The following is a 27,101-nucleotide window of genomic DNA, read 5'->3' as shown; positions in this document are numbered from 1 at the left end:
AACAAAACAAAAAAAAAAAAAAAAAACTAGAAGTGATTTGCCCAAGGCAACACAGAGTTGTACGTGAGATTTGAACCCACTGCTCTTTCCTGTGAGGGCAGCCAGGCCAAAATTGAAAAAAAATGGAGTTGAGTTGGTGTCAAGAAGAACTGGCCAAAAGAACAATGACCCAGAAGAATAACCGAATTCAAAAGGGAGAGGAAACCAGGACTTGAATGGACAACTTGGAACTGGTTCTCACCAATTAAGATCAACCAGAGGATCAAGATGAAAATATGGGATCTTTTGGCGGAAGTAATCTTATGCTTTGGAACTTGAAAAAGAGTAGGAGAAGAAAGTAGCAAATTGTCTGACAAGCCCCTTGAATTTGAGGAGGACAAATTTCAAAACATACAAAGATTCCTCTAGGCTCCAATACTTCAAGGAAATCTAGCCCAGGACGAGAGCAAACCTAATTCCTTTCCTTTTTTTCCAGTATTTGTCATCTACAAATATATATTCCCATGTCTTTGCTGTCAGTGTTTATTTCCTTGATTATTTTCTCAAGCTCATATCAAATAGGGAAATCGAAAAATTAAATGATTGTGTTAACATGATTATATAAATTGTTAGAACAGACTATGCATCATATATATCTAGGAGTATTGAGATAGGATAAAGACCATGAGTCCTGAAGAGGATGGGCAGGCGTGAAGCGGGGCAGTCAGCAGCAAAGGGCTGGGGAGGCTCAGGTTCCAGGTGGGCACATGGGGTTTTCAATGAGAAATACAGCAGTGTGAATACAGGCAGGACTGTGTACTGTTATTGGTTCTACATAACTGCATTTTAGAAAGGTTAGGACTACTCTGAATATTGGGCCTTGACATATATATATATATATATATATATATATATATATATATATATATGTATATATATATCACATAATTTTTAAAACTTAATCATGCCTCAATATTAATTGTATTTCTAATATTGAATCATTTAAATCATGCCTGTTTATGATGGAAAGTTGCTGAGGTTGTATTATTTCTGTATTCTATTGGCCAATGTGTTATAAAATTCATCAAAAAGGCATTGCATGGGGCGGCTAGTTGGTGCAGTGGGGGGCCGCTAGGTGGCGCAGTGGATAAAGCACCAGCCCTGGAGTCAGAAGTGCCTGGGTTCAAATCCAGGCTCAGACAGTTAATAATTACCTAGCTGTGTGGCCTTAGGCAAGCCACTTAACCCCATTTGCCTTGCAAAAAAAAACAAAACTTAAAAAAAAAAAGGCATTGTACAATGCCCAGTTAGGAGGACTGGGTTCAAGTCCTTCTCCCAAGGCTTTGCCACTGGGAGACCATCTCAAAGCCCAATGACTCAATAGGACTCTCAGCGGCAGAAGAGGCACCCACCTGCATAAGCTGGGGGGGGGGGGGGGTTCTGTGCTAGGAGCCAGATCCTGAACAAGGCTTGGCAAAAACAAAAAACTAGTAAACAATATCTGAAATCCTTTTTTTTGAACTTCAACTTTACCAGGTTGGGAAATCAAGAACATAGTTGTCTCTTAGTAAAACTTGAGAAGCACAGTGATCTCTACATTTAGAAATGTTTTAGAAATTGTAAATCATGTCCTAGAACTACTGTGGATTAATAGTGACCAAGTTAATCCCCCAGGGGTAGGGGTAGGGGTAAGAGGAGGGATCCCAGCATAGCTTTCAAAAACCCCCTTGATTCTGAAATCATCTTCAGTTTTCATTCAAAATGAAAAGTTTCCCTACAAAAAAAGCTCTAAACTGATTTTCTCTTTAACTTTTATAAATTTCCATACAAATATACATAAATGGGTGTGTGTGTGTATGTCATATTTCCAGCTTTTTCAGCTAGATCTAGGCTATTTTAAAAAATCCTTCCTATGGAGAAGGGAAGAATTTTTGACCAAATAAGAGAAGGCATTTCAAAATATAAAATGGATTTTATTTTTGATTTTATTAGATTTGATTAGATTTTGATTGTATTACATTTAAAAGATTTTGCTCAAACAAAACCAATGCAAACAAGATTAGAAGAAAAGCAGAAGGCTGGGAAATAACTTTTACAGCAAGGATCTCAAATATATAAAGAATTGAGACAAATTTATAAGAATACGAGTTATTCCTTAACTGATAGTCAAAGGATACGAACAGGCAGTTTTCAGATGAGGAATTCAAAGCTGTCTATAGTCATATGACAAAAATGCTCCAAATCACTCTTGATTACAGAAACGTCAATTAAACAACTCTGAGGTACCAGCTCACATCTAACAGATTGGCTGATATGACGGCAAAGGAAAATGATAAATGTTGGAGAGGATGTGGAAAAACTGAGAAACTAATGCACTGGTGATGGATTGATGTATTGATCCAACTGCTCTGGGGAGCAATTTGGAACAATGCCCAAAGGGCAATCAAACTGTACATACATTTAGATCCCGCAATACCACTACTAGGTCTGTATCCCAAAGAGAAAAAGAATTGGGAATTGAGGGAATGTCCATCATTTGGGGAATGGCTGAACAACAGTTGTGGTAAATGAATGTAACAGAATACCACTGTGCTAGAAGAAACAATGAGCAGATGAATTTTAGAAAAACCTAGAAAAACTTATATAAACTGATGTTGAGTGAAGTCAGCAGAACCAAGAGAGTATTGTACACAGTAATAGCAACATTGTGTGCAGATCAAATATGAAACACTTAACTCTTCTCAGCAAAACAATGAACCAAGGCAATTCCAAAGGATTGATGATGGAAAAAACTATCCACATCCAGAGAAAGAACCGACAGACTGTGAACAAAGTGAAGTATACTATTCTCACTTTATTTTTCTCATGTTTTTCTTTTCCCTTTGGTCTGTTATTTTTTTTCATCACTTGACTAGTATAGAAATATGTTTTACAGGATTGTACAGAAATAAGCTATATCATGTTGCTTACCACAGGGAAGAAGGAGGAGAAGAGAAGAAAGGGAGGGAAAAAAATTGGAACTCAATTTTTTTATATGAATGTTAAAAATAGCCTTTACATGAAACTGGAAAAAATAAATTATTTTTTGAATTATAAAGACTTTATTTTGAGTTTTACAATTTCCCCCAATCTTACTTCCCTCCCCCATCCCCCACAGAAGGCAATTTGCCAGTCTTTACATTGTTCCCTTGGTATACACTGATCCAAATTGAATGTGATGAAAGAGAAATCATATCCTTAAGGAAGAGACAAAAAGTCTAAGATAACAAGATCAGACAATAAGATATCAGTTTTTTCCCCCTAAATTAAAGGTAATAGTCCTTGGTCTTTGTTCAAATTCCACAATTCTTTCTCTAGATACACATGGTATTCTCCATTGCAGACAGCCCCAAATTGTCCCTGGTTGTTGCACTGATGGAATGAGCGCCCCCATGTTGCTGTTAGGGTGTACAGTGTTTTTCTGGTTCTGCTCATCATCTCACTCAGCATCAGTTCATGCAAATCATTCCAGGTTTCCCTGAATTCCCATCCCTCCTGGTTTCTTTTTTTTTTTTTTAGGATTTTTGCAAGGCAAATGGGGTTAAGTGGCTTGCCCAAGGCCACACAGCTAGGTAATTATTAAGTGTCTGAGGCTGGATTTGAACTCAGGTACTCCTGACTCCAGGGCTGGTGCTCTATCCACTGCACCCCCTAGCCGCCCCCATCCTGGTTTCTAATAGAACAATAGTGTTCCATGACATACATAGACCACAGTTTGCTAAGCCATTCCTCAACTGAAGGACATTTACTTAATTTCCAATTCTTTTCCACCACAAACAGGGCTGCTATGAATATTTTTGTACAAGTGATGTTTTCACTCTTTTTCGTCATCTCTTCAGGGTACAGACCCAGTAGTGGTATTGCTGGATCAAAGGGTATGCACAAAAATTTTTTTTAAAATAACGTCTTGGAGAACTAACCAAATATTCTTTCAATGGTAACATCACTCTACCTTCATTGCCAACAAGATTTCCTTGCTGTGGTTTCCCAGGTGGATGTTGAAAATGTCCTTGGAATAAGTTCGATTTTTAGTTTTTCCTTGTTGTGGTTCTCTGTTTCTAAAATGTCACCTTGTTAAAAAAAAATATTGCTGGGGGGGCAGCTAGGTGGTGCAGTGGATAGAGCACCAGCCCTGGAGTCAGGAGTACCTGAGTTCAAATCCTGCCTCAGACACTTAATAATTACCTAGCTGTGTGGCCTTGAGCAAGGCACTTAATGCCATTTGCCTTGCAAAAACTAAAAAAAAAAAAAAATGCTGGGAAGCTCTATTGCATAACTTGTGTGAATCTGCAGAAAGAACAATGACTCTGGAGTCAGAGGCTTTGGGTTCAAATTCTCCCTCCAATATTTACTTCCTAATCACTTAACCTCATTGGGCCTCAGTGTACTAATCTATAAAAAAGTAAGGGGTTGAGTTGGATGATTTCCACATTGTTTCCTTCTTCAAAATCTTCTGGGTACCCCCAAGTCCTGACACTTATTATCTTTGACTTGAACTCCAAATCCATCACTTTCACTGACTCATGAGATCATTGAATCATCAATTTAGAGTAAAAAGGCCCAGAAATCATTGATTCCAACCCCCCCCCATTAAGCCTCAAGGTTGAACCTCACCCAGTTGAGTGATTTTCCCAAGCAATCTGATCCCATAGTCACTGTTCTTTATTTTGAATTTATTTATATGTATATATGTTGCTTCCTGCAGCGGGGAGCATAAATTTTTGTCTTTGAGTTCTCACAGCCTGGCATCATGGTTGGCACAGTGGAGGTACTCCATAAATGCTTGCTGAACAAAAGGCTGAATTCACCAAACAACAGGATACATCCTCCACCATTGGCATCATCTCCACATGTTTTTCCATTCCAATTGTTTCTTCAGTGGTATCCCTGCCATCCTGTCTTTGGAGGCAGTAATTCTACTATGGATTCTTTCTACTAGCATTTTTTTAGGTTTTCTTTTTTGCAAGGCAACGAGGTTAAGTGGCTTGCCACACAGCTAGGTAATTATTAAGTGTCTGAGGCAAGATTTGAACTCAGGTACTCCTGACTCCAGGGCTGGTGCTCTATCCACTGTACCACCTAGCCACCCCTCTACTAGCATTTTCATATTATAATTACAGCCTCCAGGATACTATTGTCTTAGGGTTAATACTGTCTATCAGAAGAGATATGTTTAGTGGGGGAAGCACTGGTTTGCAGATAAGAGAGCCTGGATTCAAATCCTTCCTCTCCTTCCCAAGCCCCAGGGGACCTTGGACAAATTGAATGACCTCTGTAGGCTGCAGTTTCCCTTCTCCAAAAATAAGGAGGCTGGTCTAGATGACCTCTAAAGTCAAGGAGTAGTTCTTGAACAACCCCATGAGCATCCTGCCTTCCCAGGGGAGTGATCTGGGTTCACTCAAGAGTGAACCTGATAGAAGCCAACAAGAGCTGCCTCCATCCCCTATTCCAAAGGGAGACAAATGAAAGCATGAGGAAGGCTCTAGGAAAGTCTGGCACAACTAGCAGGGACAGTCAACATCTGGAGGAGGAAGGTTAAGCTACTGTATCTCTTCTGCTCTTTGAAAGCCTGAGCTTCAAGCCTAAAGACCCAAATAGACCATTCCTGCATTAGTATCTTCAAGATTTGGAATAGTGAGTGTCAAAGCAACACTAAATAGATAAGAATCCACTGGACTTGCTGATGTAAGAACAGAAGATCTCGATAAAGATGTTTTGTTTTGTTTTTGAAAATAAAAAAAAAAAATTAGACAGGAAGAAAAAGCCGCAGGCGTGCTTCCCCAATCCTTTGAGCTGGTGTCTCGTGGGTCCAAATTCAAGAGCAAGGCAGAGGCGCCTGCTAACCCAAACACAACTGAGGGTCACATATGTCTTGAAATGCTTTCAAGATTTGGTCCCTGGCCTAGCGTGATGACTGCAAAAGGTCCAGCCTACAAAGAGACACACATGTTACACGCCGTTTACATTCTGGTGTTGAGAAAAATAGCTTCACCATCTGGATGTTGTTGTTGTCTTTGTTTAAGTCCCCTAATCAACACCTGGGGATTTTCTGGAGAGCAACCACAGAAAGTCTCTGCTCTCATCCAAACTTAGATTTTCTTACTCAGCTGAAGCCCCTTGGGTCCAGCTACAGACACAGAACAATGGCGCCAGCAGGGGTGGAGCCCCCACTGACAAGAGGCAATAGGGCATCATCACCTCACTCACTCAGGCTCCACTTGGAATCATGGAAAGAGGAGTGAACCTGGAACTAGGGAAAGACTGCCTCAGACCTTCAGGGACCTAACTCTGGGGTTACTGAACCCTCTCCAGTCATCAGGCTCCCCATCTGTAATAAAGGAGTGGGCTCCTCATGCCTACCATAGGGACTGACACGATGTTTCATTGAGACAGTCCACTTGAACGGGAAGGGGTGGAGTGTCATCTGCCTTTGCTGGGTTGGTCTTGGGTACCTAAGTTTAGAACTGGAAGGGAACGAAGAGTTCATTGAGTCAACTCTCATTTTACAGATAAGGAAACTGAGTCAAAAGAAGGCAAGTAGGAAGGAAATAAGCTTTTACTAAGAACTTACTAAGGACAGACACTATGCTAAACATTATGCTAAAATCTCATTGGATATTCTCAACAACCTTGGGAAGTAGACACTACTAATATAAACATCTGAAGCAGTCAGAACTTAAGTGACTTGCCCAGGGTCACCCAGCTAGGTCATTATCACCATTATTGATTATTCAATCCTCTGGAAGGGAGCACAAGAAAAGAGAAATAGGATTGGTCTTAGAACCAAGAATCCCTGGCTCCCAACCCAGCTTCCAGGTATCTCTGGCACAACCAGACCCTTTCACCTCACAGGATGCCAGATATCTCTCTCAGAGAGACCTCTGAGAAAATGTCAACCTGGATAGCTAAAGGAGCTCCCTCAATCAATAATGAAAACCACAAGTCTACTTTCTTTCCTTTGCAAATCTCTATTAGAGGCAAATAAAGAAAAGTAAGAGGTGGAAAAAAAAATACAGCATTCTCCAGGTGGTGGGCTACTGTCTATGAGAGCTCTTTCTTCCCATCCCTCATCAGCTAGGCTGGTGACTGCCCTCAAAAGTCCACTTGCATTTCTCTTGAATACACCTGTGTAGGGTTTTCCCCACACAGGGTTCAAGCTCCTTAAAAATGGGAATTGTTTCCTTTATGTCTATACTCAGCACATGGGTGGGTGTTTGATGAATACCCAACAAATGTTCATTAAGAACCTACTGTATCGAGCATCATACTAATGGCTGGGGATACAAATACAAAGACTGAAACAATCCCCTACACCCAGAAAGTTTACATTCTAATGGGGGAGAGACCACAAGTAAATAAAAATATATAAATACATAACTAAACATTTAAATTAATTAAATGCATAAGCAATATATAAATGAATTAATAAACTTACAAGCCAGCAAATAGATTAATTAATAAATAAATGAATGGATAGAGAGGCAGATACATCACACAGACATACACAAACATTCCTAAGAGGAGTAACATCCAATGAGATTAGAATGATAGATGGGAGCCAGGTTGTATTGGGCTTTAAAAGCTAAACAAAGGAGGTAATAGAATACACTGGGTTTGTTGAGTAGAAGAGGAATATGGTAAGATAGTAGGTAAAAACTGGCCTTTTCATGGCAATGAGGAATCAAGGTCGCATAGATAATCCAAAGCCAAAAAGAGTCTCTGAAACAATCTTATAATCTTTGATTTCAGTCTGTCTCAGGGAAAACTCAAGACAAGGTAGCTAACAAGTAGAAAAATTGCCTGCTTTGGATTTTCATCTGTTTTTATATCCCTGAGGGAAATGATAAATGAGGTGCAAAGTATTCAAAATTTGGGTGGCTAAAGAGAAGAAAAGAAAGAAGCAGAGTTAAATTAGATAATGTTCCTGAATAATAAGGAGTTGGCTATTTTTGGAAAAGCAAACTTCCCTACCTTTCAGGAATTTACATTCAGTCCATTAATACCCTGCAATCAGTGTATCATTGCAGATTTTTAACAGGAATAGGACAAATAAGGATACAATTTCAGAGTGGGTTTAACAAGGGCCTAAGGAGATGAACAGAGAACTCTCTTTTGCCCTAATTTTCTGAGACCCCAAGAGTCATCCACTATGGGCTTCCAGCACAAAATACAGACAAGCCAGATTAGGCACTAAACTGTTTCTATTATTAAAATTGGAACGATAATTATCCTGGCATTCACCCATAAAAATAGTCTCCAAATCTATTTTAGAAATTGGAAACAGACCAGAGTTTATAAACATATCTTGAACCATCTCAGTATGTAAGTTAGAGTCGGCCCAAATCTGCATTTATCCCTTAATCACAGCGCCCTAACCAGGTCTCCTCTGAGAGGAAACAAGATGATTTGGGGCTCATACAGTAACGACCCTCATAAACCTTCTCTTGTTTCTCGTGGATAATAAAGCTACAAAGAAACCAGCCCCGAACCCAGGAGGACAGGAGACGGAGGCAGTTCAACCATGAAGAATAGGTTTCTGTGAATAGGTGAATAGGTGAATAGGACTTTCCTCTGCCAGGACTCCAGTGACTGAATTTCTTCCCTGACTTGGTCAACTCCATAGAGGTCAGGGGCTCCATAGACCCAACAATGGCTAGTCTGGTGACCTTCCTATAAAAGGGTTCAAGAGGTAGTCACCTATGAAAGGTCCTCAGTAGTTATGAACATCCAAAGTTAATGAAAGGATGTCCAAAGACAATGGATCTTGTGCATCAGGACACAGAACAGGGATAAACGCTGCAAGTGGATGGAGAGCTTAGCCAGAAGGAATGGAGGTCAAAGGAGAGGGGATAGAGCTGCTCTCACTGACCCAAAGGTTCTCCCAGAAGCAAAACTCTACTTTCGAGGATCATTACTCTCCTGACAATACCAACATCTCAAAAATGAAAGCAGAATATGACCCAAAAGGCAGAGGGGAGACCCACAATGGCATGGTGGGCTGCAGGCCACAGATTATAAATGAGAAGGAATTGCATGAAGGATGTGTTCAGAAACACGGAGGCGCAGAAATAAGACTCCTCACTAAACAAGGATGATGGCTGGCCAACAGACAATCCCCACACTACGCTGGGAATCATGATATGACAAGAAATCATTTTACCGTGCCAGTGAAGGAAGTGTGAGAAACATGAGAAGCATGAGAAGCACCAAGAAAAGGTTAAAGTGTCTGGTCATTATTTGGAGGAAAGGGAAAGTGGAAGATGAGGAGACAGACAAGCAAATGGAATGACAACTAATAAACTCATTGGTACGATATAAGTAAAACTAACAGAGTAGGTAGAGTAAGTCAACGGCTATGTACCATGATTTGAGGGCCACTGCAAGCTACTCTTACCCAAAAATATTTCCAGCCACCTAGTTTTGAACTACGATATACTATCATTAGAAATTCATTACTTTGAATTAGGGCACCAAAGTATGAATATCCTGGGAAGAAGTAATGAGAGAAGTCCTTATTAGTCACGTATACTTTAGTATGAACTGGTTCACTGCAGTAATATATCCTGAACAGAAAAATGGGGCTTAGAGTCAGAAAGGATTATCTCTGATAATATCCATATGACTCTAGGCAAGTCACATGATTTTTGGATGTTTCTGGCCATCCTCTAGGATGCATCTGCTAAAGCCTAGAGCCCCTGCCTTCTTTGTTCATGGACTAGAGACTAGGTCCACCCTGAGAGTTTTCCAAGCTGATGAAATCTCAAATTCTTCCAACCTGATGGGTTAGGTCCTTTCTAATTGGATAAGAGCAGGTTTTGGGAGGAGAAGGGGAATAGAGATAAGGGGCTGGTGAAAGCAGAGAGAGGCACATCTTCAGAAACCTTGGGAAGCCTCAAAGTCATCAAGAGATGGCCAAAGGGAAGTGAAGAGGAGTATTGCCACTGGGGATGGGGGTAGGGGTAGGGGCATGGGGGGATGGGATAGGGGGAGTAGTATTGGCAGCAGGGTGAAGCAAAATTCTGGCTCCCCAGGAAACCACCAATTGATCGCTTGAACTTTTTACTGTTCACCAGTCATTTGGGCATTAAATGACCAGAACCAGAAAAGGGATTTGAAGCCAATTCCTTGAGGGCAGAGACCATGTCTTCCCTATCTTTCAATCAACCTTCTGGCCAAGGATGCATGCTGCATATTAGGTCAGCGAGTCTAAAGTTAATGATGATATCAGAAATCTGTGTTTTTGGGGGCAGCTAGGTGACACAATGGATAGAGCAATGACCCTGGAGTCAGGAGGACCTGAGTTCAAATCCAACCTCAGATACTTGATAATTACCTAGCTGTGTGGCCTTGGGCAAGCCACTTAACCCCACTGCTTTGTAAAAAATACTTTTAAAAAAAATCTGTGTTTTGCTTAGGATGGAAAGACCCTTCTCTAGTAGAGATTGCAGCTCATCTAAGATTTAGTTGATGAGACTCAGAGATGACTGGCCCAGGATCACACAGCTTACAAGTGTTAGGGGCAGGATTTGAACCCAGACCTTCTGATTCCCTGTCCAGTACTCTCTGAATTAGGTCGTATTACCCCTATAGTAAAGAATTGATAAATGTTTCTTAAGAGAATGAATGGAATATTTTCTTCCCATAGAAAAAGGAGAGGCTCCCCACCCATAGCGCACAACAGAAATAGCCAGTGTGGCTCTTGCCACCAGAGAAGCCTAACTGTGTGGGTTCTGGTGTCTGTGGGGAAGATGCAGGGCATTTTGGTACAGAAGTTTCCTTTACTTCATGAATGCCTACTTGTAGAATTCCACACTTTGCTATTTTGTACCCAGGGAAGATGGGGAGTGTTCGGGGTGCCTGGGGGGAGGGGGCAGTCTCTCGGCTTAGGGAGCTATCCTGGGAGGGGCAGATTCCAGAGTCTAGCATCAGAGACCAGCTACAGACAAAGTTTGGCTAAGAGCTTACTGTCTCCATCTCCCTTTTACAAAGGAGGAAACCGAGGCCTGGAGATAAGACATGGCTTGCCTAAAGTCAAAGACATAGTATTCAGAAACATCTATTTTGTTTGTTTTTGTGAGGCAATGGGGTTAAGTGACCTGCCCAAGGTCACACAGTTAGTAAATATCAAGTGTCTGAGGTCAGATTTGAACTCAAGTCCTCATATCTCCTGGGTCTGTGCCCTATCCACTGTGTCACCTAGAAGCCCCAATCCATAAAAATTAAAGAAATGATCTTCACTATTCAGCACAAATAATTTTGGAGAGAGGGGCCACAAGCAGCAACATGGACACTCTAAATATTCTGGTAGGTTGGGCCACCTGCCATGTCAGTTTAGATCAGCAAAGGTAACACAGACCCCAGGGGAGGGAATAAGCATTTATATAGTGCCTACTGTGAGCCCAGCTTATTTGATCCTTTTAACAACCTGGCTATTATTATCCCCATTTTTTCAGATAAAATAGAGGCAAAAAGAAGTTAAATGACTTGCCCAGAGTCACTAAGTGTCTGAGGCAGAATTTGAACTCAGCTCTTCCTGACTCCAAGTCACAGGTAACAGTAATTATTCTTCTAAGCATAGTAGAAGGAACTGAATAAGTCATAGTAGCTAGGAAACTCTCCAAAATAAAAGTATACCCCACACATATAGTCACCTTGGCTGAATATCATGCAATCCATCACTAATGCATTAAACAAACAAAGCATTGACTTCCCCAGTAGAGCAGTTAAATAGGGAACAAAGTGGGTGTCCATTGGCTGGGAAATGGCTGAACAAACTACTAAGTCATTGGAAATATTGCTGTGCTAAAAAGAAATGGCAAATAAGAGGAGTTCAGAGAAGCCACCATCACCACATATGAATGGAAGAACATCACTACCTTCATCCCAATAACATAAAGCAAACGACCCTGAGACCTATTCAGAGTCATTAAGCAGCTGGTCTGGACTCCAGAAAGATGAAGAGGAAAGAGATCTCTCTCCCTTAAAAGAAAAACAATGGACTCAAGGACCCCGGGCTACAGAGACTGCCGAATACGGGTGGCATTCTGGCTTGTTTTGCCGAGGGGCTTTTGTTTCATGGGACAGTTCTATCAGATTTGACCCTAGAACTGATACTAAATACTAAAAATAAAAATAAAAAAACTTCCACAAAATATTTTTAGGAAAGAAATCATGCTTTCTTGAATCTATTCAGGTTGCTCTTCTCTTGGGTAAAAACGCCCAACGCCAAAATGTCTCAGTTTCAGCATGAGCCCTTGATCCGCTACAGGTCCGCTTACTAATCTGCTCCTGAAGAAACATGAGAAACTTGGTCTGGGCAGGGAATCTAGTTATCTACGGAAGAAGGCCATGTTACAAAATACTATAAAGGTCAAGAATGCCTATCTTAGACAATGCCAGACCACATTAACAGAACCCAAAGGAGCATCTTTTGGGACGTACCTGGTATGGGACAATACTTCCATGAGCTGTACCCCAACGTTTGGCTTCCTTTCCACTAATGAGGTAATTTGCTGCCACTTGGGTTAGACACGCCACCTGAAGGGAGGAAGACAGGATCATTCTCTTCTGTCAATTTATCTGACTTCATAGACAGTGTTTTATAATCTGAATATTCTCATTTGGTTTCTCTTAAGTTCACAATGAAGATAAAAATATACAAAAGAAAAAACTGCCCAACCAAAAATGCAAATACACAAAAATTGAGATTGTGTGTGTGTGTGTGTGTGTGTGTGAGAGAGAGAGAGAGAGAGAGAGAGAGAGAGAGAGAGAGAGAGACTGGTCATGTCAATCCTACTCAAAGCTCTTGCATACCAAATAAAGGTCAATCTTCTTAAGTTAGCATTCAAGGGCCGCCCAAGCCTAGAACCAGTCCACTTAGTCTGATTTAGTCTCCATTGTATGTTCCATGCTTCCACCAAAATGGACCATTCACCATATTCCATTTTGTGCTTTCCTCAAGTTAATTACTGTCTTTGGATTGCCTTTGTTTCCCTTTTGTACCTGTTAAAATCCCAGCAGAATCCCAGAACTTGAGAGTTGAGACTTCTAAGACCTTCTAATCTGATCCATGCTAAAGTGGTCATTCACTCTTCATTTGAAAATCTCCAGGGAAGAGGAACCCATCACCTCGAGTAATGCATTCCCCTGCCAGTGATTAGCTCAAATCATGAAGATGTTTGTATGTCAAGTGGAAATCTATACTCCCTATAACTCCTACACTAGCTCCTAGCTGTGTCCCCCAGGGTCCCAAGAGAAGAGCCAAAGAGGAAGTTGATATCCAAGATAAGTCAAAGTTTAATAAGACAACACTCAAGAGATGAAGAGAACCAAGGATGAGATATTTGCAAGAACTCAGTTTAACAGGAACCTCTGGGAAAGTTGGAAAGTCATTTGGCCAAATTAAAAAAAAAAAAAAAACCTTTAAAACTGAAACTTATGCCACATGCCACAATATGCTCCAAAGAGATATAGAACCAAGATCACATTGTTTCTAAAAAATGAAATAAATAAGGAAATCACAAAAGATAACTGAAACAACATCAATTATATTAAAATGAAAAGCCTTTACATGACCAATATATGTGAAATGGTCCAAACATTCTGAAAATAAATGTAGAAAAGTGGATAAAATGTTCAAACTATTTGAGTGAATGCTCTCATCTAGACATGTAGGATCTCAGAGAAGTCTCAGAAAAGTCATGGATAGAAAGATCCTAGAGAAATCAAAATATTCAGAGCAGGAGTTTTTGAAATGGCAAAAACCTGGAAATAAAGTGCATACCCAGCAACTGAGGCATGTCTTCACAGTTTGTAATAAAGGAGTTGTAATGGAATATCACTATGCTATGAGAAATGACGAAAACAAAAAATTGAGGGAAACATAGGAAGAATTTATGAACTTATCTCAAGTGATGTAAATGGAGCTTGGGAAACAATTTACATGATAATTAAGTAATATAAAATCACATCCCAATATAAGGGTCAAAGGACATGAATAAAGATATCTCCAAAAAATGCAAGCTAATGAAAATCATATGAAAGAACATTTGTTGTTTTTGAATTGTTTCAGTCATATCCAACTCTTTGTCACCCTATCTGGGGTTTTCGTGGCAAAGATGGTTTGTCATTTATTTCTCAAACTCATTTTATAAATGAGGAAACCGAGGCAAACAGGTTTGAATGACCTGTCCAAAGTCACCCAGCTAATGAATGTCTGAGGTAGGATTTGAACTCAGGAAGATAATTCTTGACTTCAGTCTCTATGTGTTCCACCTAGCTGTCTTATGAAAGAATAGACCAGGTCATTTACTAGTTGTGTGACTCTAAACAAGTCACTTAACCTATTTGTCTCAGTTTCCTCAACTGTAAAATGGGGATATCTCCCAGGGTGGTTGTGTGGAACAAACAAAAGAAAATTTATAAATTGCTTAGCAGAGTGCCTAACACATAGAAGGCACTTAATAAATATTTTTCCTCTCCTCACCCTCATCCATAAAGTAAATTAACAACTCGCCTTCCCAGGTTCATGGGGGTGTTCGAAAAAATTGCTTTGCAAATGTGTAATTATTATTAGTGTTATTATTATTATTATCTTTAAGGTACTATAAGGTCAGAAGTTACTGTGTAACTTGTGGGAAAACTGGATAGTCATTTGGTTAAAAATAAAAAAGACAAATACCAAAAATTTCCTCCATGTGTCCCACTAAGCTACAAACAGATCTAAATGTCACCTCATTTAAAAAATGAATAAGCTATTTCCCACAATATTACACTTGGTGAGGGAGGAATATCTGGTAAAGAACCAGAAGCAGAGAGGAACCACCTAGGCTGGAAGCAGGCTAGGAATCCAACCAGAGGTGAAGGAAATGGTGTGCTCTCCAAAGATTTTCTTTATTTTTCTTCACTTCATTCTGGAATTTCTTGGCTCAGAGACCTGATGTGTGCAAATCTGCAAAGGGTGAAAACCCAATGACCTTTTCCTCCTCAGAGATATGTGTATCACCCCTTGACCTGTTTAGTTGTTGGAGTCTCACAATCTGGGAGCTTGAAAGGTCAACAGGAGGGAGCTCCACTTTTATTCCTGAGGCTGGGTTCCAAGCCAAGTGTTGCAATCAGAGCAGTATCACAAAGGTCGTTGAGTAACCTTCTGGACCCAGGCCAGTGGTGACTGAGATCCAGACTCATCTAGCAGGGATGCTGTCTTTTGAGATGAACCTGGATGAGTTCTAACCTAGATGTTAGGAAAACTAACAAAATAATGAAACATGCCTTCAATTCAGTTGAATAGTTGAGGTATATGTAGGAGGGAAGGGGGAAGGGAGAAGACCTGAGAAGACAGAACATACTAACTCAGGGCTGGAGGATAAGGGAGTAGAACAACATAGCCAAGAAGATGTTCCATTGGGACATGACCATCGGCAAGAGGGAAAAGGGACCATCTTGTAACTCCCTCTTTTAACTCATTACTCTTGATAAGTGAAGACTTATTTCCATACTACTGATCTTGAACATATTGTCAGAAGTCCCTTTGAGTTTCAGTATCTCAAGAGAAATTCTCCCAATTGTCACCAACTCAAGGCTCTCTAAGTTCACATCTAAAGAAATGGATTCAAGTTGTGCCTAGGGAATGTTCATTGTAGGCTTCAAGTTGTTCCCACTGATCTCCTTCTTCTAGACCCCATATGAATAACCCTCTCAGAAGTCAGAGGTGGGAGTTCCCCCTTACTGGAGATCTTCAAAGGCTACATGGCCCCTTCTTGGGTGTACAGAAGAAGTAGGTTTTCTCATTCAGACACTGATAAAATAGTTGACCTCAGTGGTATTGTCCAACTCTAAAGTTCTATGATTCTGAGAGATGAATTTGAACCCAGGGATTTCAGGTGTAATGCTCCTTCCATTATACATACTGTCTCAGTGCCTTTCCCCATGGGGCTCGTGAATAACTGAGATAATATGTGTAATAGTCCCAATATGGGACTTGACATGCAATAGAAACTTATTCCCTTTCGCCATGTCCTAATGGAGCCCTACTAGAGGGGTAGCAGCCATTCTCCATAGCCAAACTGAGACTGAACAAAAGGCCCCCTCCCTCAGGATAGCCTCTGTCTGGGATGACAAACTCATCCTCTTGGAGCCCCACGAGCTGGGGGAGGAGGTGGGGAGCCTGCCTCACTCACTCGCTCCTTCCTTTGTGGGCCCCAATGTTCCCCAAGCGCTAATCCTCCCCAAACCAGCCACTCCCCCCAAGACAAAGAGCGATTTATCAATTCCTCCTCAGAGGCAAAGTTGGGGGAAAAAAGTTAATTCTCGAAAAGGCATCACTGCTAAACTTAGCAACCCAACCTTTTAAAGGGGCATCACACGTCTGAAAGTAATTTAGCATTTACAAGAATGTATTTTAAGGCAAAGGGAGGGTGGGGGGGGAGAGAAAGTCCCCATCTCTGATGTGGTTATGTACAAAAATCAGAGGTTCCTTGGCAATTCATGACAGATTTTCCACAAATTAGAAGAATGCAGGATGTGACTTTTTACATTAATAACTACATACAGCATATTCCTTCTAAATATTGCATTAGGTCATGACTGCCGTCCCCCAAGCCTGGGCTCATTATTCCATCAAGTGGGCGCTATGTAATTTTCTTAGAATGCTGCTTTTTTACAAGGTATTATTTCTTTGTAAAAGCCAGCTTTGGTTTCGGGGTAATTGTTGTGACAGTGAAACCATTGTTTTAGACAACAGAGTGGGCCCCAGCCTGCCTTGGGCTTGGAGAGAGAATCACTGGGCTGGCCAAAGTGTATCTCAAAGGGCACAGGCTGGAAGAAGCCCAGGCAGCCTAGGCTCCCCCAAAGCAGAGAGAATGCACAGGCCCTTTGGGGACCAGGCCTTCAGCCTTGTCACGGACCCACTTCTACTTCCTTTTGCTCTTCTCAATGAACCATGAAATAAACAGGCAGAAAAAGGGCCAGAGTCAGGCCACGAGGAAGGTGTGAACAGCCCACCCCACTGCACACCCCCAAAGGACCACCAGAAAACCAAACAGGTTTCCCAGGGATCATCAGATGGAGAATGGCCAAACAAATTATGATATCCAAATGGAGTGAACTATAGGAGGAAATGGCAAACCCCTCCAGTGTCTTGGCCAAGAAAACTCCAAATGGGGTTACAAAAAAAAAGTTAGACACAACTGAAATGACTCAACAACAGAAGAATATTACCCTGTTTTAAGAAATAATATATTTGACAAAACATAAGCAGACTTCTGTGAAATCATTTAACAATAAGATTGTCCTTGGAAATCTGAAAGTAGAAGCTGAATGATCATTTGGGGAGGCCTATAAGAGTTGGACTAGGAGATTCATGTTATCCCTTGGAGTCTTCAAACTCTGTGAGCCTGAGAACAAGGTAGAATTTGCTATGAAAGAGTTATTTCAGGATATGATTGTGGTATAAAAATATCAGTAGAACCTTTTCTAAAAGATTATCATGGAGGGTAAGAGTCCCAAGGCAATGAGAAGTATGAGGATGAGAGCCCAGAGGATTGGTACCTCCTGCCATTATTTCCCTTCACATGCTCCTCCTCCAAACATTATTCAAACATGGAGATCTCAGAAGTCTCTGCAGTTCTGCTCATGTCATCCTCTTGCCCCAAAGTCTATAATCCCCCTTTTCCATCAATAAAATGTCTCAGCCTTGGCAAGATCTGCTTTAATATTGTCTTCTCCAGGAACTCCTCTGTTCTCTGGTCCAGTCTAATCCCTCCTACATCTGATGAGGGATTAGTCACAATGAGACAGACAGATAGACAGACACAGACACAGACAGATAGAGAGACAGAGAGACAGAATGTATTAAGTGTTGACCCTGTGCCAGGCTCCACACACCATTCTGAAGGTAAAGACACAAGCAAACAAAACATTCTCTAAATACAAAACAGTTTACATTCTAATGGGGGAAGATAACATATAAAAGGGGACCCAGAAGGGGGAGAAAGGGGAAGAGTAAAGCAGCTGGGAAGGAGGTGATGGAGGGGTAAATCAAGTCCCGAGTGGAAGGGGCATAGATAGGACTTCTCAAGAAATGATGCTCCAGGCTAAGGAGATGTCACGAGAAGCCGGGTTCAGGGCAGAGGTTTTTCTACCATCCAGAGAGAAAGCAAAGCTGAGAGAAATTCCCTCCAATGCCCCCTCACACAATCAGATTTAGAACTTCATTGGCCAGAATATAGTATAGACTACATCCCTTAAATGAAATGTTTTGGACAGGAAAAACATACACATAGCTTGATAGAAAAACAACCCAATTACATGTTATGCTTAGGTTGTATACAAGTCAGATTTGAGGGCTCAGTGGGATTCAGATCAAAATCATACGAGTCCACATTTCCTTGGGAGCATTCATCCTATGATCATAGATTTGGAACTAAAGACATTTTAGATTTGGCCAGCATAGACCCTTCACATTTCAGATGAGAAGGCCAAGATCCCAAGAGAAAGGTAAAGTAATTTGTCTAAGACCACATAGGAAGTAAATGGCAAATCCAGAATTTGAACCATGACCTCCAATGCCAAAGCAGCGATCCTTCCAATGTGCCATACTGCTTCCTGCAGCACTGAAGCAAAATAATAATTCTGGGGGAGTTTAGAATCAAATCAAATTAAATCAACACTATTATTATTTATTATGTACTTGGCATAAAAGTTATGGGTGAATTGTTCCTGAGATTTAACTAATAACAGAAGAGTTGGCAGACTAACCAATGGTCATAACAGTTTGGTCCTTGTTATGACTCAAGTTAAAAATCAAGGGGTTAAATAAACATACAACTCTGGTATAAACTTATGTTCACATGTGATGGATATTGTAGATTACCAGAAGCAATCTCCTTTTCTGGGGGACAGCAGTCCTGGTCTACCTTCAACTACTATTCCAGAGGAAGAACCAAGATGACAGCTGGCCCAAGAAAACAGCTGGCAAGTCTAATCCCCATATAACACTTACAATTGATTCATTTTAAACATGCCCAAGAATAAATTTGTCCTAAGTTTTACTGGCTACAACACTAAGGTCTATAGACAAAATAAAAGAAATTTCAGAGTTTAGAGGTCCTTCCCATACTGCCCAAGGCTCTCAAACTCTAATTTTCTGTTTAGAATTGTCATCCATTTGCATTGCTACCATCTGCAGGATCTGAGCCCCACCCCTTCATCCTAAATTGGGCTCATTTGGACAAGGTTTGATCCTAAAATCTCTTTGGTTTATCATCTGGGCCTAGGAAACCTCAAAAGCACAGCTCAGGAAGGGCTTATTCCTAGGTTTCTTTTAATATGGAGTAAAGGGGTCCCCAGTTCTTATATAAGTAGTCAGGGTAATGCATACAAATAGAGTATGGGACAGCTTTTCTTTCACTCTGAGAAAATACACTGAAGATGCAAGACTGATGAGAGTAAACCATCAATTGGAAAACAGTACTATCAAGTGGATGCCAGCTCCCTCTTTCCTAGGAAGACATTGACTATGAAGCTGTTATTGGGTTGCCCCTGGACTCTGGGATGAGGCCATCATTCTGACACAGTCCCACCAAGGCTCAGCCTACTATCCTGTGCTTTGTACTCTTCCAGGAAAATCAGCATCCTTTGGGGAATGTTGCTCAAGTGATGCCTCTTCACATCTGATCTGAATTGTCCAAGTAATTCAAAGTAATCGCTACTCTATGATGTGGCTTTAGTTCTTCAGCACCAGGGATCATGTTTTTGATCCTCCTCCTTCACCAAGAAACATCCCCCTAGAAAGTCAGCGCCTGAACTCTCAACCTTGAATTACTCATGAGACAACTTCCCAAAATTGGTGCTGCCCAAGAAATTGGCTTTCTCTGGCTAAAAAGTTAAATTTCAGGCTCACATTGCCTAAGAATTTGGAATCCTTCTCTATCCTTCCTACAACATACGCATGCGCGCGCACACATATACACACATACACACACATACACACACACACACACACAACACACACACACACAAACACAGCCTCTCATTTTCCATCTCTTGAGCTGAGAAAGTCTACTTGTAATTCTCTCGGGTCAAACACAAATACATTTACCTCTCTTGTGTGTGAGGCAGAGAGAAGAAGCCAAAAAAGAGAGGTGATCTGTCATCTTGTTTTTATAGATCCAGAGAGTGTTGGCTTCTCAGTAAAGTCCTCCTCAGCCCCAGTCAATCAGAAAGAATTCTCTCTTTCCTTGGCAAAACACTGGTGGACATATGCACACTGGATGGGGAAGACCCCCCTCAAATACTTCCCCCCAAAAGACCACACTCTATAATCTCCTTAATCTTAGACCACTTGAGGTCTAGCCTCCCCCAAACACTGGAAGGACCCAGAAAAACTGATGCTATAAAGACCTCTGAACCCAAAATAATCCTGCTAATGACCACCTTCCCCTTTCTTCTTGCATTATACTGACCCTGAAGTTCACTTGCCCTTGTGGAAGGGATTTATTGACTCCTCCCACCCCATTCTTGACCCTCAGGTCTACTCTCTTCTTCCCAGAGATTATAATTCAAGGGCCCCTTGAGTTCTTACCCACTGCCAGTAATACCAAATGAATGAGCAGGGAAAACAGTCACCAACTATAATCTTTCTTATAAGACAGAGGACTACGGACACTTATTATTTGCCTGGGAATAATCCTCTTGAACCCTCTGAACCCTACCATTTGCCCTCCCTTTATACCCTCCAGATTCCAGAAGCTGCCATCTGACATGCCATGGCTTCCTAAGGATGTATGGGTCTTTCCATCTATCCTGCAGCTGAATCTATCATTGTGTGTTATCTAAAATGTGAGCTCCATGAAAGGCAAGGATTTTCTCATTTTTCCATTTGTATTCCAGGCACCTGGTACAGAGTAGTTGCTTAATACTTTTTTTTTAATACATTCACTAAGTTGATTGAGGAACTCATCAAACTATTGGAGTCTTCCCTTGATGACCCTTAGGGCTACTTAGAATAGATCTTGGGAACTGTAAGCAGCTTTTAAGATCCCTGTTTTCTGTCTTCTATATGTGAACCTCTTTGCAGAAGTCAGTTGGCTTCAGGTGGCCTTTCTGTCTATGCAAAGCCAAATTCCATTAAGGTCACAGGGTGGGGTACAGTGGCAGATGGTTCTCTCAGACCAGATTCACTGAAGTAGAAGAGATGCCTTTTTTCTGGAAGCATCATCCAATTCTGGAGATTCTTTGGGAGAAGGAAGAAGGTAGGAAAGTTGACTACTCTAGCTACACTTTTACAAGTTTTATTTACAAACTATAATATAATCAATATTGCAATTGTTTCAATGAATCACTAAGACTTTTTTCAGTAGCTACTCTAAAGTGGACACAGTACTAGGTGAGGGCAAACTAACAATGAAACAGACCCTTGTTGTTGCTGTTCACTCTTCATGACCCCATTTGGGATTTTCTCAGCAGAGACACTAGAAGAGTTCACCATTTCCTCCTCCAGTTCATTTGACAGATGAGGAAACTGAGACCCACAGGGTGAAGTGACTTGCCCAGGAGCAGAGCTAGTAAGTGTCTGAGGCTGGATCTGAACTCGTGAAGATGAGGCTTCCTCACTCCAGGTCCTGTGCTCTGTGCCCCAAGGTACCACCTAGCTGCCCCAAGCTTACATTGGACCATGAGGAGATAAGTATACACAGAAGTCTACAGAAATAGATACAAATATGCATCTAAGCAAATAGGAAAAGATTCAAAGCCATTGTGAGGAAACCACACCAGAGAAAAAGGATCAAGAAAATCTTCCTGGAGGAGGTGGCCTTTGACTGAGGACTATAAGAAATTAGAAATTTGGGGGCAGCTAAGTGGCACAGTGGATAGAGCACTGGCCTTGGAGTCAGGAAGACCTGAGTTCAAATCTGGCTTCAGCACTTGATAATTACCTAGTTATGTGACCTGGGCAAGTCACTTAAAAACCCATTTATCTTACAAAAACCAAAAACAAAAAACAAAAAAAGAAACTAGAAATTCTAGGAGGCAGAAATGATGACAAAGAGCATTCGTGGCATGGGGGCCAGTCATGGCCATGGCTCCAAGGTTAAGCATGAGGAACAGCCACAAGGCCAGTTAAGGGAAGAATAAGGTCAGATTGTCAAGAACTTTAAATGGCAGACAGAAGCATTTATATTTGATCCTAGAAGTAAAAATGAGCCTTTACAGTTTCTCATTTTGAGATCCTTACTTATTAGCAACAAAAGAAGAATGAGCACCCATTCTCAGCCCCCCACCCTGAATTCTGAGGGGTCTGTGTTCCCAGACTGTTTGATCTAGCCATCATACCAGATATACTCCAGGCCTGGGGACTGTCACAAAACAGAGCACTCAAAAGGTAGCAAACAGAATCTTCTATTCTCCCCCCCACACACTAAAGAGGTCGGTCACTAAACTTTCAGTTTAGCAGAAGTAGAAATGGGGCATTTCTATGGTAATTAGGAACAAACAACAAGCCAGATTGTTTTTTAACCCATAAATATTTGTAAAGTAAATGGACATGCTACAATAATATGCTGGCCATCTTTGACTTCCTTTATTTGCAGTGACAGTTAACTCTCCATATCATCGAAGCCATCTCAGGGCACCCATTTTTTTTAAACTTAATGAAAGGAACACCCACATTCACATTCCTTTACATTATTACCAACAATGTTGAAATCACACTAGTGTTTATTCTACATACCAAACTCAAAAGGAAAACAGATCTCCATGATGCCCAGAATAATTGTGCCCAATCTGGTGGAATCAAAAAATCAAACAGACAAGGAAACCCGATATTAAACGCCAGAAGGTAAGACCAGACAGTGAAGAGAGACCAAGTTTCAAAAACAGGTTTAAGATAGCACATCAAATGTAATTGCTTTACAATGAACCATGGTCTCCCTCGATCAATCAAGGGCACCATGAATCACAGGAAAAAATGTTGATGAGTAAGTGGAAAGATGGGATGGGAACATTCAGTGGAGTGGTTTGCTTATTACATCCCAGCAGTGGCCTCTCTTTCATTTCCAAAGCCCCTATCAGACCAACGGTCTCGTGCCAGGGAACTTGGTTTCCTCACCATGACCCTATTTCCCATGGCAGGAAAATAATAAAGAGTCCATAGCCTTGCAGATGCAGGCTGAAGCATCGAGCATCTGGTCTCACTTTTTGGGGAGGCAGATCCTGTTGTTCTCCAGGAGAGCTGCCACTCTGCAAACTACAGTGGCAATTACACCAGCCAAGTGAAGTGTGTTGAGTATTTTTTAAACCATATACGATCCTAGGATCACAGCTTAAGAGCTGAAAGGGACAAGGAGGAGTGTAATAGGAATAATAAGCCTTTGACTAAGCTCCACATTTATGGTTTATTCACATACTGAAAATCTATAAAATATAAAGTAGGAACACTAAGGCATCTGTTTTCCACACTGAAAATGCTTTTTTATGTAAAGCATGCCACAAACACAATAATGTCAAGGAAAATCTCTATAAAATGTGCTTAATAAACAACCCCAATAACCAACCATTGATCTTGTAGCCCACCCTCCCTTCCCTATGTAGTGTGGGAGCTCCAGTGCAAGGTCAATGTGGACCCAGTTTAATAAGCCAGGCATACAGTAGGCCCTTAATAAATGTTAACTGACCAAATTCCCTTCTAGTTCTATCTAGCCTTAAGCTCATGGAACACCTTTCCTGAACAGAGATCAATTCAAGCTCCACACCAATCATACCAAAATATCTTCTTAATCCAAAGGCCTTCCTTGACTAACCACCACATGTACCCAACCATAAATATGGTGCCAAAGAAGCAACAAACACAAAGTGTATCTCTTTAGGGAAATAGAGTGCTTTAGCGTACCAGTAAGAGAAGGCTATCATCACCAGAAACTAAAGAATCTTCTTTAAAAGTCAAGACTTAGTGGTCCACGTCAATTGTACAAGGAAATGGTAGAAACCATGTAACATATCTAGATATAACTATATCTAACATATAACTATAGGTTGTGAAAAATAATTGGCAATAACTGCCATCAGTTAACATTGCATACCTAGCAAGACAACCTACACAGTGACTAAAATTACACATCAGAAGCTCAAAACTGTTCATGGACTGAAGATGACAGATCTCTTCAGCTAAATGGTAAAGTGAATAAAGGGTTGGGCCTAGAGTCAGGAAGACCTGAGTTCAAATCTAGCCTCAGGCACTTACTAGCTATGTGATTCTGGGCAAGTCATTTAACCACTATTTGTCTCAGTTTCCCCAACTGTAAAATGGGGCTGATAATACCTCCCTCCTGGGGCTATTGTAAGGATAAAATGAGATATATAAGGTATTTAGTACACTGACTGGCACATAATAGACACTATATAAAAACTAGCTATCATCATAATTATCATTATTATTATTATTAACTACAGATCTCAAAATACCCTTTAAAACTCAGTCAATAAATAGCCCCAACCCAGACATTAATTCATAAAAATTGAAGGACATGTGTTCTATAGATTTGCCATTCCAAATATTCATTTAGTGGGGTGGCTAGGTGGCACAATGGATAGAGCACTGGTCTTGGAGTCAGGAGAACCTGAGTTCAAATTTAACCTCGGACAATTCATAATTACCTAGCTGTGTGGCCTTGGGAAAATCACTTAACCCCATTGCCTTGCAAAAAAAGCTATAAAAAACCCAAATACTCATTTTGTGCCATCCTGTCCACATTTACACTGGGCATCATCTAGGAGATGTAGTCACTAAAGTGTTAGTTTCAGAGCTCATCCTCTTCAGTCCTCCCTAGGGAGATCTGCCCACATCTTGGAGCTGTCAGAGCTTAGACTCAAAATCACTCTCTTCTTGTCTTTTAGAACAGTAGGGAGGGAGAAGTCAAGAGAGTCTGAAAGGGCAACTCTGCAGAAGAGCAGATGCCATGGAGGTGACAGAGGTTGCAATGATGAAGTCAGCAGGCTGGACCCCTCTCCAAGGCAGTGCAGGAGAACTGGGCACAGGGGTGCTGGGGAAGATCCCTCTTTATTGAAACCTGCCAACACTATAGAATAAAGGCACCAGCTCCTTATTTCCCTTCTCCCCTTTCTTCCCCCTGAGCCTTTACAAGCATATCCTTATTTCTCCAAAATTTGTTTACCCTTTTATGTTTATATTTTTATTTTGTCTCTTAATGTGAAAACTGCTAACCACTACAGTGTGTATTCTACTGTGATATTGCTGAGTTGGAAGAAGTGGAAGAACCCAGAAGAGTGCATTTAAAACGTCAGGATTTTGTCAGAGGGAGATCTGAGGCTGGGGACTCAGAGATTGAAAGGGAAGTTGCTGGGTTTTTGTTTGTTTATTTAAAATGAGCCTAGGTAAATGAAAAGCTGGGGCTGGTTTTCAGTCAAGTCAATGATATTTTCAAGGGCTTGCTTTGAAGGGAAATTCATGGGGGGGGGGGGGCAGAAAGGGGCAAAGGAGGCAAAGAGCCACACCCAAGATTTTGTTAAGTGACTGACAACTCTGCTGACTACCTGCCTCACCACCCTGGCATCCAATCAATCAATAAACATTTATTAAGCATCTATTTTATTTCAGACACATTCCAACATATCACTGCCATCCTATGATCTCTAAGCCACTAAAAAATCATAATTTTGCCACACTAAGACTGAGCAGGAGCTAAGGATCACAGCAATTACGCGATCTGTCCATGGTGACCCAGTTGGCAAGTCTGAGACAGGATTTGAACCCCAGTCTCTCTAGAATCCTTTGAACTAAACCACAATGCATTCGTTTTACAGCATGTTGGGTTTAATAGAATCATTAGGCAGCCAACAGGAGATTCCTAAAGGAAATGATAAAGGAAGAGCTTCTGCACAGGACTAGGGTTACAGATCTGGGAAATATAATTTAGAGATGGGAGTAGAAATCAGGAAAATGGACAGAAAGAGACATTAACAAGTGAGAAAACAAAGACCAAGTAAGAATCTTGGGACCACCTTCATGGTGGGAGAGAAGGGGAGCAAAGAAGAAGGAAAAAGAGCACTAGGAAAGGAACACAGTGGCACTTTTGGAACCAAGGGTCAAAAGCACCCTAAAGAAATGGGCAAATAATAGAGCTGGGAGCTGGAAGATAGAGGAGAACTCAGAAAGACTGTCCAACAGGACAGTAATTGCTGCAGGAAGGGGAGAAGGAGGTGAGAGTTGAAAGTGTAGACAGAGGCATCTGAGAATGAAATCTGAGGCATCAGGAGAAGATCGACATGTGCGAACCAGAGCTCGTTCTCTTTTCCTGAACTTTCCCCGATTCTCCCAGCCGCCCCGGCTCATGATTTCAGTCAGTGACATCCTCTTCCTCACTCTCTCTCTCTCTCACCAAAGAACCAGTCTGTTGCCAAACATTGTCCTTTCTACTTCTACAACCTGTTCCCCTAATCCATTCCCAGCCCCCAACCCAGGCCCCGATCATCTCATAGCTAAATTGCCACAATAGTCTTTTAAGTGGTCCCCTTGCCTAGCCACTCTCTTCATTCTGAGACCTCCAAAATGTCTTCAAAGTGATTTTCCAGAAGTTTAAGCATGAGTGTGTCATTTCTCTAAATAGTAAACCTTAGTGGCTCCCTTGGCATTTAAAGTTCATTTCAACCTACTGCCCCCCCAAGCCTGGAATCTCTCTCTCCTCCTAGCTCCCTTCAAGACTCAGTTTCCGCACTTCTTCAGCAGGGGGTCTTTTCTGGTCCCTCCATATAGTATGACCTTCCCCTCTTAGATGACCTACCTACTGTATATATCTCTCAGATCTGCCTATTTATTGACATGTCTCCTATAACAATATAAGTGTCTTGAGGTCAGGGGTTCCTTTTCTTTTTTTAGGTTTTTGCAAGGCAATGGGGTTAAGTGGCTTGCCCAAAGTCACACAGCTAGGTCATTATTGTCTGGGGTCACATTTGAACTCAGGTCCTCCTGACTCCAGGGCCACCCTCCCAGGGGCTCCTTTTTTGTCTTTCTCTATATCCCCAGGCTAGACACAGTACGTAAGAGTAGTTAGATACCATTAAGGTACCAG

General features: G+C 41.2%; 1 protein-coding gene across 1 annotated transcript in view; it reads right to left on the bottom strand.

Annotated features, from left to right (window-relative positions):
• Window positions 1-27,101, bottom strand: part of SUGCT (succinyl-CoA:glutarate-CoA transferase) — a 585,759-nt gene that overhangs the window by 477,378 nt on the left and 81,280 nt on the right. Inside the window, exon 9 of the mRNA XM_074199070.1 lies at window positions 12,460-12,555. Within this exon, the coding sequence (XP_074055171.1) occupies window positions 12,460-12,555 (96 nt within the window). The remainder of the gene's footprint in view (window positions 1-12,459; window positions 12,556-27,101) is intronic.

This window comes from Macrotis lagotis, chromosome 8 (assembly GCF_037893015.1).
Source record: "Macrotis lagotis isolate mMagLag1 chromosome 8, bilby.v1.9.chrom.fasta, whole genome shotgun sequence".
NCBI classification, from domain to species: domain Eukaryota; kingdom Metazoa; phylum Chordata; class Mammalia; order Peramelemorphia; family Peramelidae; genus Macrotis; species Macrotis lagotis.
Note: the sequence above shows the minus strand (reverse complement) of the source record. Positions and strands in the feature narration are given on the sequence as shown.